This window comes from Thamnophis sirtalis, unplaced genomic scaffold (genome assembly GCF_051295495.1).
Source record: "Thamnophis sirtalis isolate CommonGarterSnake01/CBP01778 unplaced genomic scaffold, rThaSir2_p1.2 scaffold_1, whole genome shotgun sequence".
In the NCBI taxonomy this organism is placed as follows: domain Eukaryota; kingdom Metazoa; phylum Chordata; class Lepidosauria; order Squamata; family Natricidae; genus Thamnophis; species Thamnophis sirtalis.
In genome coordinates this window covers 61,208,645-61,220,895 of record NW_028261381.1, presented here as the reverse complement: position 1 = coordinate 61,220,895, position 12,251 = coordinate 61,208,645, and the positions used below count along the sequence as shown (strand labels likewise).

At 45.1% G+C, this 12,251-nt stretch overlaps 1 protein-coding gene across 2 annotated transcripts in view; it reads right to left on the bottom strand.

Annotated features, from left to right (window-relative positions):
* CFAP65 (cilia and flagella associated protein 65) overlaps positions 1–12,251 on the bottom strand; it is a 54,893-nt gene that overhangs the window by 16,644 nt on the left and 25,998 nt on the right. For both annotated transcript variants that reach the window (XM_014057161.2, XM_087713042.1), the window contains exons 18-24: positions 11,777–11,993; positions 10,568–10,696; positions 8,863–9,039; positions 8,349–8,415; positions 7,331–7,441; positions 865–1,056; positions 45–203 (exon numbers count right to left, since the gene is read on the bottom strand). In XM_014057161.2, coding sequence (XP_013912636.2) covers positions 45–203; positions 865–1,056; positions 7,331–7,441; positions 8,349–8,415; positions 8,863–9,039; positions 10,568–10,696; positions 11,777–11,993 — 1,052 coding nt within the window. The remainder of the gene's footprint in view (positions 1–44; positions 204–864; positions 1,057–7,330; positions 7,442–8,348; positions 8,416–8,862; positions 9,040–10,567; positions 10,697–11,776; positions 11,994–12,251) is intronic.

The following is a 12,251-nucleotide window of genomic DNA, read 5'->3' as shown; positions in this document are numbered from 1 at the left end:
CACTCTCTTGTGTGATACTGGAACAAGTAAACTCCCAGATTTACCAGACCAGGCACTGTTAATTTGGCAGAGACTGGAGTTGTTGCAGCAGACACGACTTTGTCAAATTGTGCAGTTTCTCCCATAACTTGTGGATCAAAGCCTACTCCTTGAAATGTAATTAAAGCAGAATCTCCATCAAGGATATGGATAGGTACGTCCACCTGTGCAAAGAAAAAAAGCAAAGAAAACAGTTAAAAGAATTATGGCCATAATAAAAGAGGGACTGAAATTAACCCTTCTATCAATTTATTTTGGGGAAAAGATATGTGTAGCAGAACTTGGGGTGTTTGGGGGTAAAAAGTAAAGCAAAATATTGTTCACATCAAGATGAAGATTAAGAAAGTGAAATCAGTAATAGATCAGACTTACCTTGAGGTAACAGGGGTAACCTATAAATTTTATGAATTAATAAAATAGTTGTAATAGCTTAAAAATATTGGAACAATTAAGAATCCTTTCTGAACAGAAGCAGACAAAGAGTAGCTTTGTTGCTGTGAACAAAATATCAGAACTTAATTGAATAAGAGTCCCCAGAATACAAATTCTAAAGCTGAACAAAATTGGATTTGGCAATTCAGATGATCTAGAATATTCCTCTGAGTGCGTATAGAAATAGTTTTTTTCTAATTAATTTGAAAATCTGGAGCAATCTATTTTCACTCATAAACTCAGAACCGAACTGATTTTTCAAACAATTTTAATCAGATTTCACATGATTCATGAAAGACGAATACATTTCAGTGGGCTAGCTAAAGGGTATTGAGAATGGCAAGGAATATAATTCCAAAGGAAAGGGTTTATTCTTAAGGATAATAACTTTACCGAGTACATTTTGGATTCCAGTGGGCAAAAAATCCATTCAGTGTGGGCTGTTAATCCGGGGCCAATCTCTCCTCTTGGATTCAGGCAGGTAAAAACTGCATGATGGTGATTCTCTTTCTCTACTTGCAGGAGGGCATCCATCTGAATTTCATAGACTGCAGTGGTAGAACCTCCGTTATACAATTCATAGATCTGGAGGAGATAGAAACCATTTCCAGTTGGCCTATTGGCAAAGACTATTAAATATTTTATGACAAGACGACTATAGGTACACAAATACCTTCATTTTGCATAATTCCAGCCTTTCACTTCTCTATTATATAATCATTGCTAGGGGGAAATTAATTTGGGAATATGAATATTTAATATTAATTGCCAATCACCGATTAGATCCCACAGATTAGGCCTCCTCCGAATTCCATCCGCCGGCCAGTGTCGACTGGTGACAACCCGGAAGAGAGCCTTCTCTGTGGCTGCTCCGACCCTTTGGAACGAACTCCCCGTGGAGATTCGAACCCTCACCACCCTCCAGGCCTTCTGCAAAGCCGTTAAAACCTGGCTGTTCCCACAGGCCTGGGGCTAAAGAGCTGTTGCCCCCGTCTGGAATGGTATGACTGTTGTGTGTTTTTAAATTATGTATTGTTATGTATCGTTTATTTTTTTTTGTCTGTACCCCCCCCTTCCCTGATTTGATTTGTTAGCCGCCCTGAGTCCCCTTCGGGGGGAAAGGGCGGCATATAAATATAATAAATGAAATGAAATGAAATGAAATGAAGTGATATTATGAAGCAATCTTAAATTTTAAAATATATTCTAACATGGACGTAACATGAATGAATGAAAAATATTCCCCAGCAGGATTCCCAAGCTATTTGTCAATAATATTACCTTGGAGATGTGTGTGGTGTGTGTGTGTGTGTGTGTGTGTGTGTGTGTGTGTGTGTGTGTGTACGTACGTACGTTCTGCTTGCCTGCCTGCCTGCCTGCCTGCCTAGACTAGCTGTAGCTTCCAAATATCTTCAAGGACAATGCTCACCTGAGGTAACCAAGGTGTGAACAATTGTGAGAAAGTATTCACAGTCCAGGAAAGGTTGCAATTAGTTTACCATGTAAATCTGTGCTCTCCTGGCTGTTACCTACTACATGCTCATTATTCAGAAGCTTTGAGTTTAGAAGAATTGCCCAAGTTGATATGAATTAGGGCAAGCCCATCCAGAATCAAAGATGGGAAACCACAGAGCAAATAATCAGCACCCATACTTACTCAGTCTTCTTAAGGTTAAATCTGAGTTTGTTCCTCCCCATCTAGCCCTAAGCAGCTTTCAGGAACAAATATGACATTGATGGTATTGTTTGGTTGACTAGGGTTAAAATGTATTATCAGTACAGTGATGATTCGTGACTTCATGTTGATGGATGACCTCACTCAGATGTTTCATGTAGATGTTAAATAGGTGAAGCTAGAGTGTCAGGCCCAGAAGTGGGATGCTCCTGGATCAGCCAAACCAGTAGTGGCAGCAGTGGGACGCTCCGCCCACCCAGCTGGACGCTTCTGCGCATGTGTGCGCGCGCACAAGAGAGAACACGAGCAAACCAGTAATAAACCGGTTAGGAACCCACCACTGGTCAGGTCCTGAGGTATCCTGCCAATCAGGGGCTTCATGTTGGATCTCTCCCTATCTGTCAACACTGACCAGAACTTGATATAGAGAACCCCCACTTCCAAGCCCCAAATCCGGAATAACAGGGTGCCATAATCAATGATACTGAAAGCTACTGAGAAATCTAGAAAAACTAGGACAGTCACACTGTCCTTATCTTGACTCCACCACAAATCATCAACAGATGTGACCAATGCTATCTCCAAACTGTGCCCCAGCTTGAAATCCAATGGCAATTGGTCCTGTTTCCTCTTGGACCCTCTGAAATGGTAGTCCACTTGCCATCTCAACTTCACCTAAAAGGGGAAGGTTGGAGACCTAATGAAAATTGTCCACAACCATTAGGTTCACCAATGCTTTCTTAAGGGAGGGTACACTTCTACTTCTTTCCAGACAGGCAAAATGACCTCCTCTCCAAAATCAATTTATCATTCTATGGGTCTAGTTTCATACAATATGTCACATTCTGGGAGGCCTTAAACAAATTGGAGGAATTTTGATGTAAAACTCAGGTGGTTATACAAACAAACCTAAGGATCAAGTCCACTTCCAGTGGCATCACTGGGTCAAACACTTCCGAGACCATCCCTTTCATAACTCAAAAAAAAAAAATCTGCCTGGTTGAAATCTAACAAGGTAGATCTGAGATACTTTTTTCACCATAGAACTTTCCTCGCATACAGTATATTCAGAATATGAGGAACATTTTCGGCATCAGCAGAAAAAGTCACTCAGATTCCTGTAGCCACTTCACAGGTTTACGTTAAACAGAGTCATCAGCAAACCATCTGTGGGTGTAATAAGAGCAGAAAAATAACTACATTTACATTTTGCCATTCTTATTGCTACAATGTATTCTCAAATATGCACTCTTATACAAGAACCCAGGTTTATCCTTTGCTTTACTTCAACAGTCCTACAGGCACTAAGATAAATGCTGCTTAATCTCTTGGACCTCTTTGAACCATCAAGGAGAACCATGGGATCAAAGCACAAAAAGAATTGAATTGAATTGAATTGAATTTATTATATTTCTATGCCGCCCTTTTCCCCGAAGGGGACTCAGGGCGGCTCACAACCCAAGTCAAGGGGGAAGGGTACAAATAAGGAATAAAAAGACAGACAAAACAATACCATAGTTTAAAAGCACACAACAACCATACCATTCGAGGGGGGGACAAGACTCATTAGCCCCAGGCCTTTCGGAATAGCCAGGTTTTAAGGGCTTTGTGGAAGGCCTGGATGGTGGTGAGGGTTCGAATCTCCACGGGGAGCTTGTTCCAAAGGGCCGGAGCAGCCACAGAGAAGGCCCTCCTCCGGGTGGTTGCCAGACGGCAATGGCCAGCGGATGGAATACGGAGGAGGCCTAATCTGTGGGATCTAATCGGTCTATTGGAGGTGATCGGCAGCAGGCGGTCTCTCAAGTACCCAGGTCCAATACCATGAAGGGCTTTATAAGTGACGACTAGCGCCTTGAAGCGTATCCGGACCAACAGGCAGCCAGTGCAGCTCGCAGAGGATAGGTGTAACGTGGGTGAACCGAGGTGCACCCACAATCGCTCGCGCGGCTGCATTCTGGACAAGCTGAAGTCTCCGAATGCTCTTCAAGGGCTGCCCCATGTAGAGCACATTGCAGTAGTCCAGTCTGGAGGTCACAAGGGCACGAGTGACTGTTGTGAGGGCCTCCCGGTTCAGGTAGGGACGCAACTGGTGCACCAGGCGAACCAGGGCAAATGCCCCCCTGGTCACAGCTGACAAGTGGTGTTCAAAAGTCAGCTGTGGGTCCAGGAGGACTCCCAAGTTGCGAACCCTGTCTGAGGGGCGTACTGTTTGACCCCCCCAGCCTGAGAGATGGAAAACTTGGGCAATTAGTGGGAGGAAAACACAACAGCCACTCAGTCTTGTCTGGATTGAGAACAAGCTTGTTAACCCCCATCCAGACCCTAACAGCCTCGAGGCACTGACACATCACGTCAACCGCTTCACTGAGTTGGCACGGGGCGGACAGATACAGCTGTGTATCATCCGCATACTGATGGTATTTTATCCCGTGCCGTCGAATGATCTCACCCAGTGGCTTCATGTAGATATTAAACAGGATGGGGGACAGGACCGAACCCTGCGGCACCCCATAATTCAGGGGCCTAGGGGACGATCTCTGCCCTCCGACCAACACCGACTGTGACCTGTCCGAGAGGTAGGAGGAGAACCACCGTAGGACAGTGCCTCCCACCCCCACCTCCCGCAGTCGTCGCAGAAGGATACCATGGTCGATGGTATCGAAGGCCGCTGAGAGGTCAAGGAGCACTAGGATGGAGGCATGACCCCCATCCCTGGCTCTCCAGAGATCATCGGTCAGCGCGACCAAGGCTGTTTCCGTGTTGTAGCCAGGCCTAAATCCCGACTGAAAGGGATCTAGATAATCGGTTTCCTCCAAGGACCGCCGCAGCTGAAAGGCCACCACTTTCTCAACAACCTTCCCCACAAAGGGGAGGTTGGAGACTGGACAATAGTTATTTAAAACGGCTGGATCCAAAGATGGCTTCTTCAGAAGGGGTCTCACCACCACCGCTTTTAAAGCGGGGGGAAAGAACCCCTCCCAAAGGGAGGCGATAACAACCGCTTGGATCCAGCCCCGTGTCACCTCCCTGCTGTTAACAACCAGCCAGGAGGGGCACGGGTCCAGCACACATGTGGAGGCACTTACAACTCCCATGGCCTTGTTCACTTCCTCAGGGGTAACAGCTTGAAAATCAATCCAGAGATGTCGTTCCAGATTCTCCCCTGGTGCCTCGGCTGGCTCTGCGCAATTGGAGTCCAGGTCCGTCCGAAGCCAAGCAACTTTATCCGCGAGGAATTGGACGTATTCCTCAGCTCTGCCTTGCAAAGGATCGCTCGTATCCCTCCTGTTCAGGAGGGAACGGGTTATCCTGAACAAGGCGGCTGGGCGCGACTCAGTGGAAGCTATTAGAGAGGCAATATGCGTTCTTTTTGTCATCCTAATTACCCGAAGGTAGGCTCTGATGCTGGATCTTAAACGTGCTCGGTCTGACTCAGACTTACTGGATCTCCATCGTTGCTCTAGGTGTCTCTTTTGGCGCTTCATCTCCCGGAGTTCCTCAGTAAACCAAGGAGCACTCCTGGATCCATTGCCTCGGATCGGCCGTAAAGGCGCAATCCGGTTAAGAGCCTCTGACGCTGCTGAATTCCAGGCAGCTACCAGAGTCTCTGCTGGACTGCGGGCGAGGGTATCAGGAACAACGCCAAGCTCCGTCTGAAAGCCCAAAGGGTCCATAAGGCGCCTGGGGTGGAACCACCTAATCGGTTCCTCCTCCCTACAGTGGGGGTTTGGTCTCCGAAAGTCAAGCCTCAGTAGGTAGTGGTCCGACCATGACAGGGATAAGATCTCACTGCCCCTCAAACCAAGATCACAACTCCACTGCTCCGAGAGGAGCAAGGGGAGGGCTGCTGCAACACTGTTGGGAGGCAGGTACATTAACAGCAAGCCCACTTGACCCTTGAGGTCCAACTTCACCAGCAAGGACTCACACCCGACAAGCTCCGGAGCAGGGATCCTACGAGGAGCTAGAGACTCTCGGATAACAATAGCCACACCCCCACCCCTTTCTGGGGTCGCGGCTGATGAAGCACCTGAAAACCCTCTGGGCACATCTCAGTGAAGGGGACTCCTCCCTCCGGGCCCAGCCAGGTTTCAGTAATACATGCCAGGTCTGCTCCCTCGTCTAAAATTAGGTCCCGGATGAGGGGAGCCTTGTGAACTACAGACCTGGCATTTAGTGACAGCAGCCTGAGACCAGGGTCCTGATTACTCATGCCATCTGGCCTTGGAGTGGGACTCATAGGGCCAGAAGGAGGGATCTCTATGACGTAGCGAGCCCTCCTTCCCCGGTAATGGCCAGCCCTAAAGTCCCCGCCATATCTGCCCCTCCCTGTTAAGACCGTAATGTTCCGGCCCACTCCTGTGTCTGTGGTCCCTCCACCCACCCCCATAGCCCCCGCATTCCCTGACAGGCCCTTCGAATCAAACATCCTGGGATTGGGAATAGGCCCAGATTCCCCAACACTTCTGCGAAGCACTCAGTGTGGGGGAACCGGTTCCAATCCCAATCCTCACATACACACCCAAGCGCTCACTCACTCACACACCCACAAAAATTTAAAAATTACAGCAATATAAAATAAAGGGGAATTACACAAGTTAAAAAGTGGGATCATTCACTTACAATCATACTCATCCACACTACTTACAGAGAAAAAAATTGTGCAGGTATAAAAGGATGTTAAAATAAGCGAGCAAGTCCGTAGATAGAGACAAAAGTTCATAGAAACGACAGCACAATAGGCCGGTCAAAGCTGGCACGATATGAGGGAGCTAAAGTGACCTCTTTCTCTAGTAGCCTGGAATAAGAGAAATAATAGTCGAGATGGCTAGGATAAAGTTCCTGGAGTGGTAATGGACGATGGTAGCCACGGTAATGGTCGCAGTCCGGGGGGAGAGATGTAAAACTAAAAGTCCAACGGGCTAAGTCTATAAAGATGAAGAGACTGAAGAGGCACAATTTGGTCCAAGGCTCTCATCACACACCCATTCCAGGCAGGAATTAAGACTTTGGTGGAACTGCCTACCAGATTCCCAAGGAAAAATCCCAAACTCCCTCTGAAATTATCTAGGTCCCTTCATTGGAGAAAAATTGGATGGATCCTAACTCCCTGTAAAGATGGAGGAGACAGCACCAACAAATCAAAAGCAGTTAAAGATACAAGGCGGGTTTTTGATGACTCACCTGTTTGGGAGAATTATATGTGCCAATAGCAATAGGTGTGAACATATGTTTAGCTGAAGTGAAGTGAATGTAGTGGCATCCCAGCTTCAGGGTCACGCCAATGAAATTCAGCTGCAGACACAGAATAAAAAGAAGAGAGATGAAATAATGGGTTATTTCTTGCACCATAAAAGCTGCATTCATAGCAACCACAAATAGCATTTTCCCCCACTCTCATTCTTTAAAATGTTAAAAGTTAAAGAGAGTAGCCCATTAGCATTCTCAAGGATTCTCATCATTAAATCTCATGCCATGGGTTGATGTGGACACAAATCTGGATTTTCAGATTTTTGAAAATTCTGAATTCCTGGAAGAGGAAAACAAATAAAAATGAAAAGGAATGCAGTACTTCCACACAAATCTTGAATGTGTAATGGGCATCTAATAGAAGGTCAGTAAAAAAGGAGAGAGGTATCATTGGGGAATTGGATTTTAACTGAAAAATTAGGGTGGGCCAAAGTAGAAAAGGCAACTTAAGAACAACCTCAGAGATCAAGGAGATGATGAAACCACTAACAGTATAAAATGGAATCATATCAAATAAAAATCAGCAAAATGTGATTTATATTTTTCTCAAGAAAGATACCAAATTGGGATTAGTTCTCCTTGGTCTCCATCCACAAACCACGGAGATAAAATCACATTCTTTTGACTGTCACTATCACCAAGAGAAAGTGCATCAAATCATAAGACAACACTTGTTTCAAATAGTAACTGCTAAATAGAAAATTGTGCTCTCAGTACTATTCAACTACCATAGTGCCTGAAAGGGTAACTATAGTGATACTTATGGATGAAAAACTAGAGGTCTCAGATATGTTATGGTGAGTATGTGACTCATAAAAAGCACACACTGTGTCCAAGGACATTTCACCAGTCTCCTATAGCTATAGCTGCCAAAGAATTTAGTGCGGCCTTAGGGAAGAATCATATCACTTCCTCCTGGGGAGTTTATGAACCTCTGCACTTAATATCATACCAGAATTTCTCGACCATGGGATACTTTTAGTAGGACTGGGAGTCGGTCAGTGCCAATGAAATCATGTCTGTTGAAGGAAAAACAGATATATATTTTTTAAATGCACACATAAAACCATTCCAAACTCTTTTAACTGATGAATCCTACGTATATCAAATTAGAGATCAGGAACAATTCTTTCCCTGTTGCAGAAATGCGCTGTTGCATAAAGAGCATCCTGGGCACAAGGATAGCAGTAGATAAGAAAGAACAGTGTAAAGTTAACCTACGGCTGCCTTAGATTTCAAATAAATTCAAGAATTGAAACCTGAGCTCAGGAGAAGGTAAAATCATGCAATCCTCTGCTTTGGGAATGGTGTTGAGAGAACTTTGTTGGAATTTCGTACTTCAGGTGATCATAACAGGGTCCCAAACTATGAGTTAAGTTGGTGTGGCCTATCTAGCATAGGAGCTGAAATTGACATTTGGGTGAGTTCAGCTCTCACATAAGTAAGGAATTATAGTACATAAATACCTGTAAGACAGGTGTATAATTTGCTCTTCTCCTGGAGGAAGTTTTCCTGACTTGGGAACGATGGTGAAAAGCTGATTATCCTGGATCCGCATCTGATGCAACTCACTGGGATCAAACTCAGTACTTTCTGCCCAATATTCCATGTCAATCTTCTGGTCAGAAGGAAACAGAAAATCCCTACAAAAGCAGTTAATGCCCAGAAAAGGAGGAAGAAAATGCATAGATCCAATCTTTAGAAGACAGAATTGACATTAAATGCCAGGAGAGTGTCCAGCTGACAAATGTGCTCATTGCTAAGCAGGCTCTGATCATTCTCCCTTCAGTTGATGAGTATCAATGGCCCATTCTTATCTTATCCAGTATCCAGGCTATGATCAACCAAGATCAGAGATGAGTTGCTGCCGGTTCGGGCCGGTTTGGCTGAACTGGTAGTGGCGGTGGTGGAAGGCTCTGCCCACCTGCTTCTATGTATGCACAGAAGCATTGTGAGCGTGGGCACAAGCACAAGCGAACTGGTAGTAAACCAGTTAGCAACCCACCACTGAATCAGATTCAGGGCGCCCAAAGAACTTTACAACATCTCTTACATAATGCTGTACAGCAGGGGTGTCGCATCAGGGTTCTGTTTGACCGCAGGGGCGGGGGTGGCATGGCCAGGATGGGCATGGCCAGCTCAACATCACTCCTGTCAGGGGCGCCTGTGGTGACCCAAGCGCTCTGCCAGCGAAAACGGGCTCACAAGCTCCGTTTTCAGCTGCCGTGGCCTCCTGCAAACATCTGCCAGTGAAAACGGAGCTTGGGAGCCTGTTTTCACTGGCAGAAGCACTGTGGTCCAATGGTGTAGTAGGGTGAGGGGGATGTATGGGTCCACAGATGGGTGTTGGGTGATGGGACTCATGCTAGGAGAGGAACCAGGAAGGCAAGCGAGCTGCAGTTGGTTCAGAAGCCATCCAGCCCTGAAGCCTACTCGCTGGAGCCAGCCAAAGAGCAACTGGGCTCGAAGAGCGCTTGCTGGAGCCAGGCCAATTAAGTACTTGCTGAAGCCAGCCGGGAGCAACCAGGAACAGGAGGGAGGAGTGTGCTAAGTCCATATAGCCAGCTGGCTAGTAGAAGCCAGTAATGTTGGCTAGAAACCCTTTTACTCTATTGATCACCACGTGCCAAACTGTGACTCCAGTAAAAAGACCCGTTCTGCTCATAGTGTGGCCTCTTGTTTTGCTAGCTTGATTTGGTGACACATAGATGGTATCCATCTAGTCCATTTTCCTTCTCAATGCAAGAAAGACATTGCTATAGTATCCTCACTAGCAAACCTTTTTAAGCAATAAAGAGCCCATTTCTATTTCCCCAAATAACTTGTTCCATTGCCAAATCTTACATTCACAGCCACGCTCTGAACACCAGAAATAGAATTAAGTAACACTGAAGACAAAATTCTAATAGAATTTTTCTTTACCTGCATATTCATGAATTGTGCCTCAATATTATCTATAAATCAGACCACTTGGCCTGTTAAACAAACTAAGCATGAGGGATAATATTTGTGCTTAACGGCAGAGAAAACTTTCCCCAAATTAAATCCATACCATGAAGATTCTTATCTGATCCATCCTAAATGCAAGCGCAGGAGGAAGAAAAAATGCAAAAATTCTGAACTCTAAAGAGAAGCTATTCCTGGTTAAGTCAGTGGTTGAGGATTACATACCATTTTACAGGTATTGTTCCATTGTTCTGTATCATCAGCACAACCACAGAGGACTCACATCCAACTGGAGCTGCTCCAAAATTGAAATCCACCATGACAGGTGTGTAAACTGGGGGGATTCGCTGAGTGCTGCATGTTGAAGAGAAATGAAAAGTGAGAAGAACGGAGGAGGAATTGTTCCTATGTTCAATAGTCCCAGAATCTGGCTTGTTTACATATTGTATTTTCTTATGTTTTGCTTGAAGAAGAAGAAAAAGGAAAAGAAAGGAAAGAAAGTATTGGTTGCAGACTATGATGTAATCAAGAGTGTTTCTGTATGGAGGAACTAAAGACTAAGTCACCATCAAAGCGGACGCCAGCCAGAGCAGTGCAAGATCAGAAGGTATCGAACAACCAGTGCAGGTGGTACCTTGCTCAACAGTAGTAACTGTGAAAGGGATCTTGGAGTCCTAGTGGACAACCATTTAAATATGAGCCAGCAGTGTGCAGCAGCTGCCAAAAAAGCCAACACAGTTCTAGGCTACATAAACAGAAGGATAGAATCAAGATCACGTGAAGTGTTAATATCACTTTATAATGTCTTGGTAAGGCCACACTTGGAATATTGCATTCAGTTTTGGTCGCCATGATGTTGAAAAAATGTGGCGACTCTAGAAAGAGTACAACATCAACAGAGAAGATTAGGGGACTGGAGGCAAAAACATATGAAAAACGGTTGCAGGAACTGGATATGTCTACTTTAATGAAAAGAAGGACTAGGGGAGACATGATAGCAGTGTTCCAATATCTCAGGGGTTGCCCCAAAGAAGAGGGGGTCAAACTATTCTCTAAGGCATCTGAGTGTAGAACAAGAAGCAATGGGTGGAAATTAATCAAGGAGAGAAGCAACTTAGAACTGAGGAGAAATTTCCTGACAGAACAATTAATCAGTGGGACAGCTTGCCTTCAGAAGTTGTGAAAGCCCCAACACTGTAAGTCTTTAAGATGTTAGATAGCCATTTGTCTGAAATGGTATAGGGTTTCCTGCTTAGGCAGGGGGTTGGACTAGAAGATCTCCAAGATCCCTTCCAACTCTGGAATTGTATTGTATTGTATTGACTTGTTCCATAGAATCCCCAAGAGTCAGACATGATTGAATGGATATCATCACCACCACCACCAGCATCAGCATCACCAACTAAAAATTAGTAGGAAAAACAGGACTCTTACCTGTGTCTGGTGGGCACTCGGAAAGTGAGCTCTTGTGGTGTTGGCTCTCGCTCCAGATATTGGTTCAGTGTCTCCAAAGAAAAGAGCCTCCAGAGGTGCAGCTTGCTGATGCCAGAGGCACTGCCTGTCCCACAGGCATCAACGATGCAGATGGAAGGGTAGATGCCAGTTGCTACCACACAGCAAACAGGCAGCTTTTCCCCCAAAGGGTTTGCAGCTTGCAAGGGAAGCAAGAAAACAGTCAGTAAGTCAACCTTATTATCCAAAATACAACCATATGGCATTTGGGATGCAGGAAATGGTAAGGAAAGGACTTGGTTTTCAGTCGCTGCTTGTAATTAATTACGATCTTATTTCTCCTTTATATCAATTAAGGCAGTAGACAACAATATCTCTACCTCCCTTGGTAAGTCCTTCACATCTTCCACCACCAATGGAAAAAAGGGGGATCCGTTCTATTTTTTTTCTTCAGTCC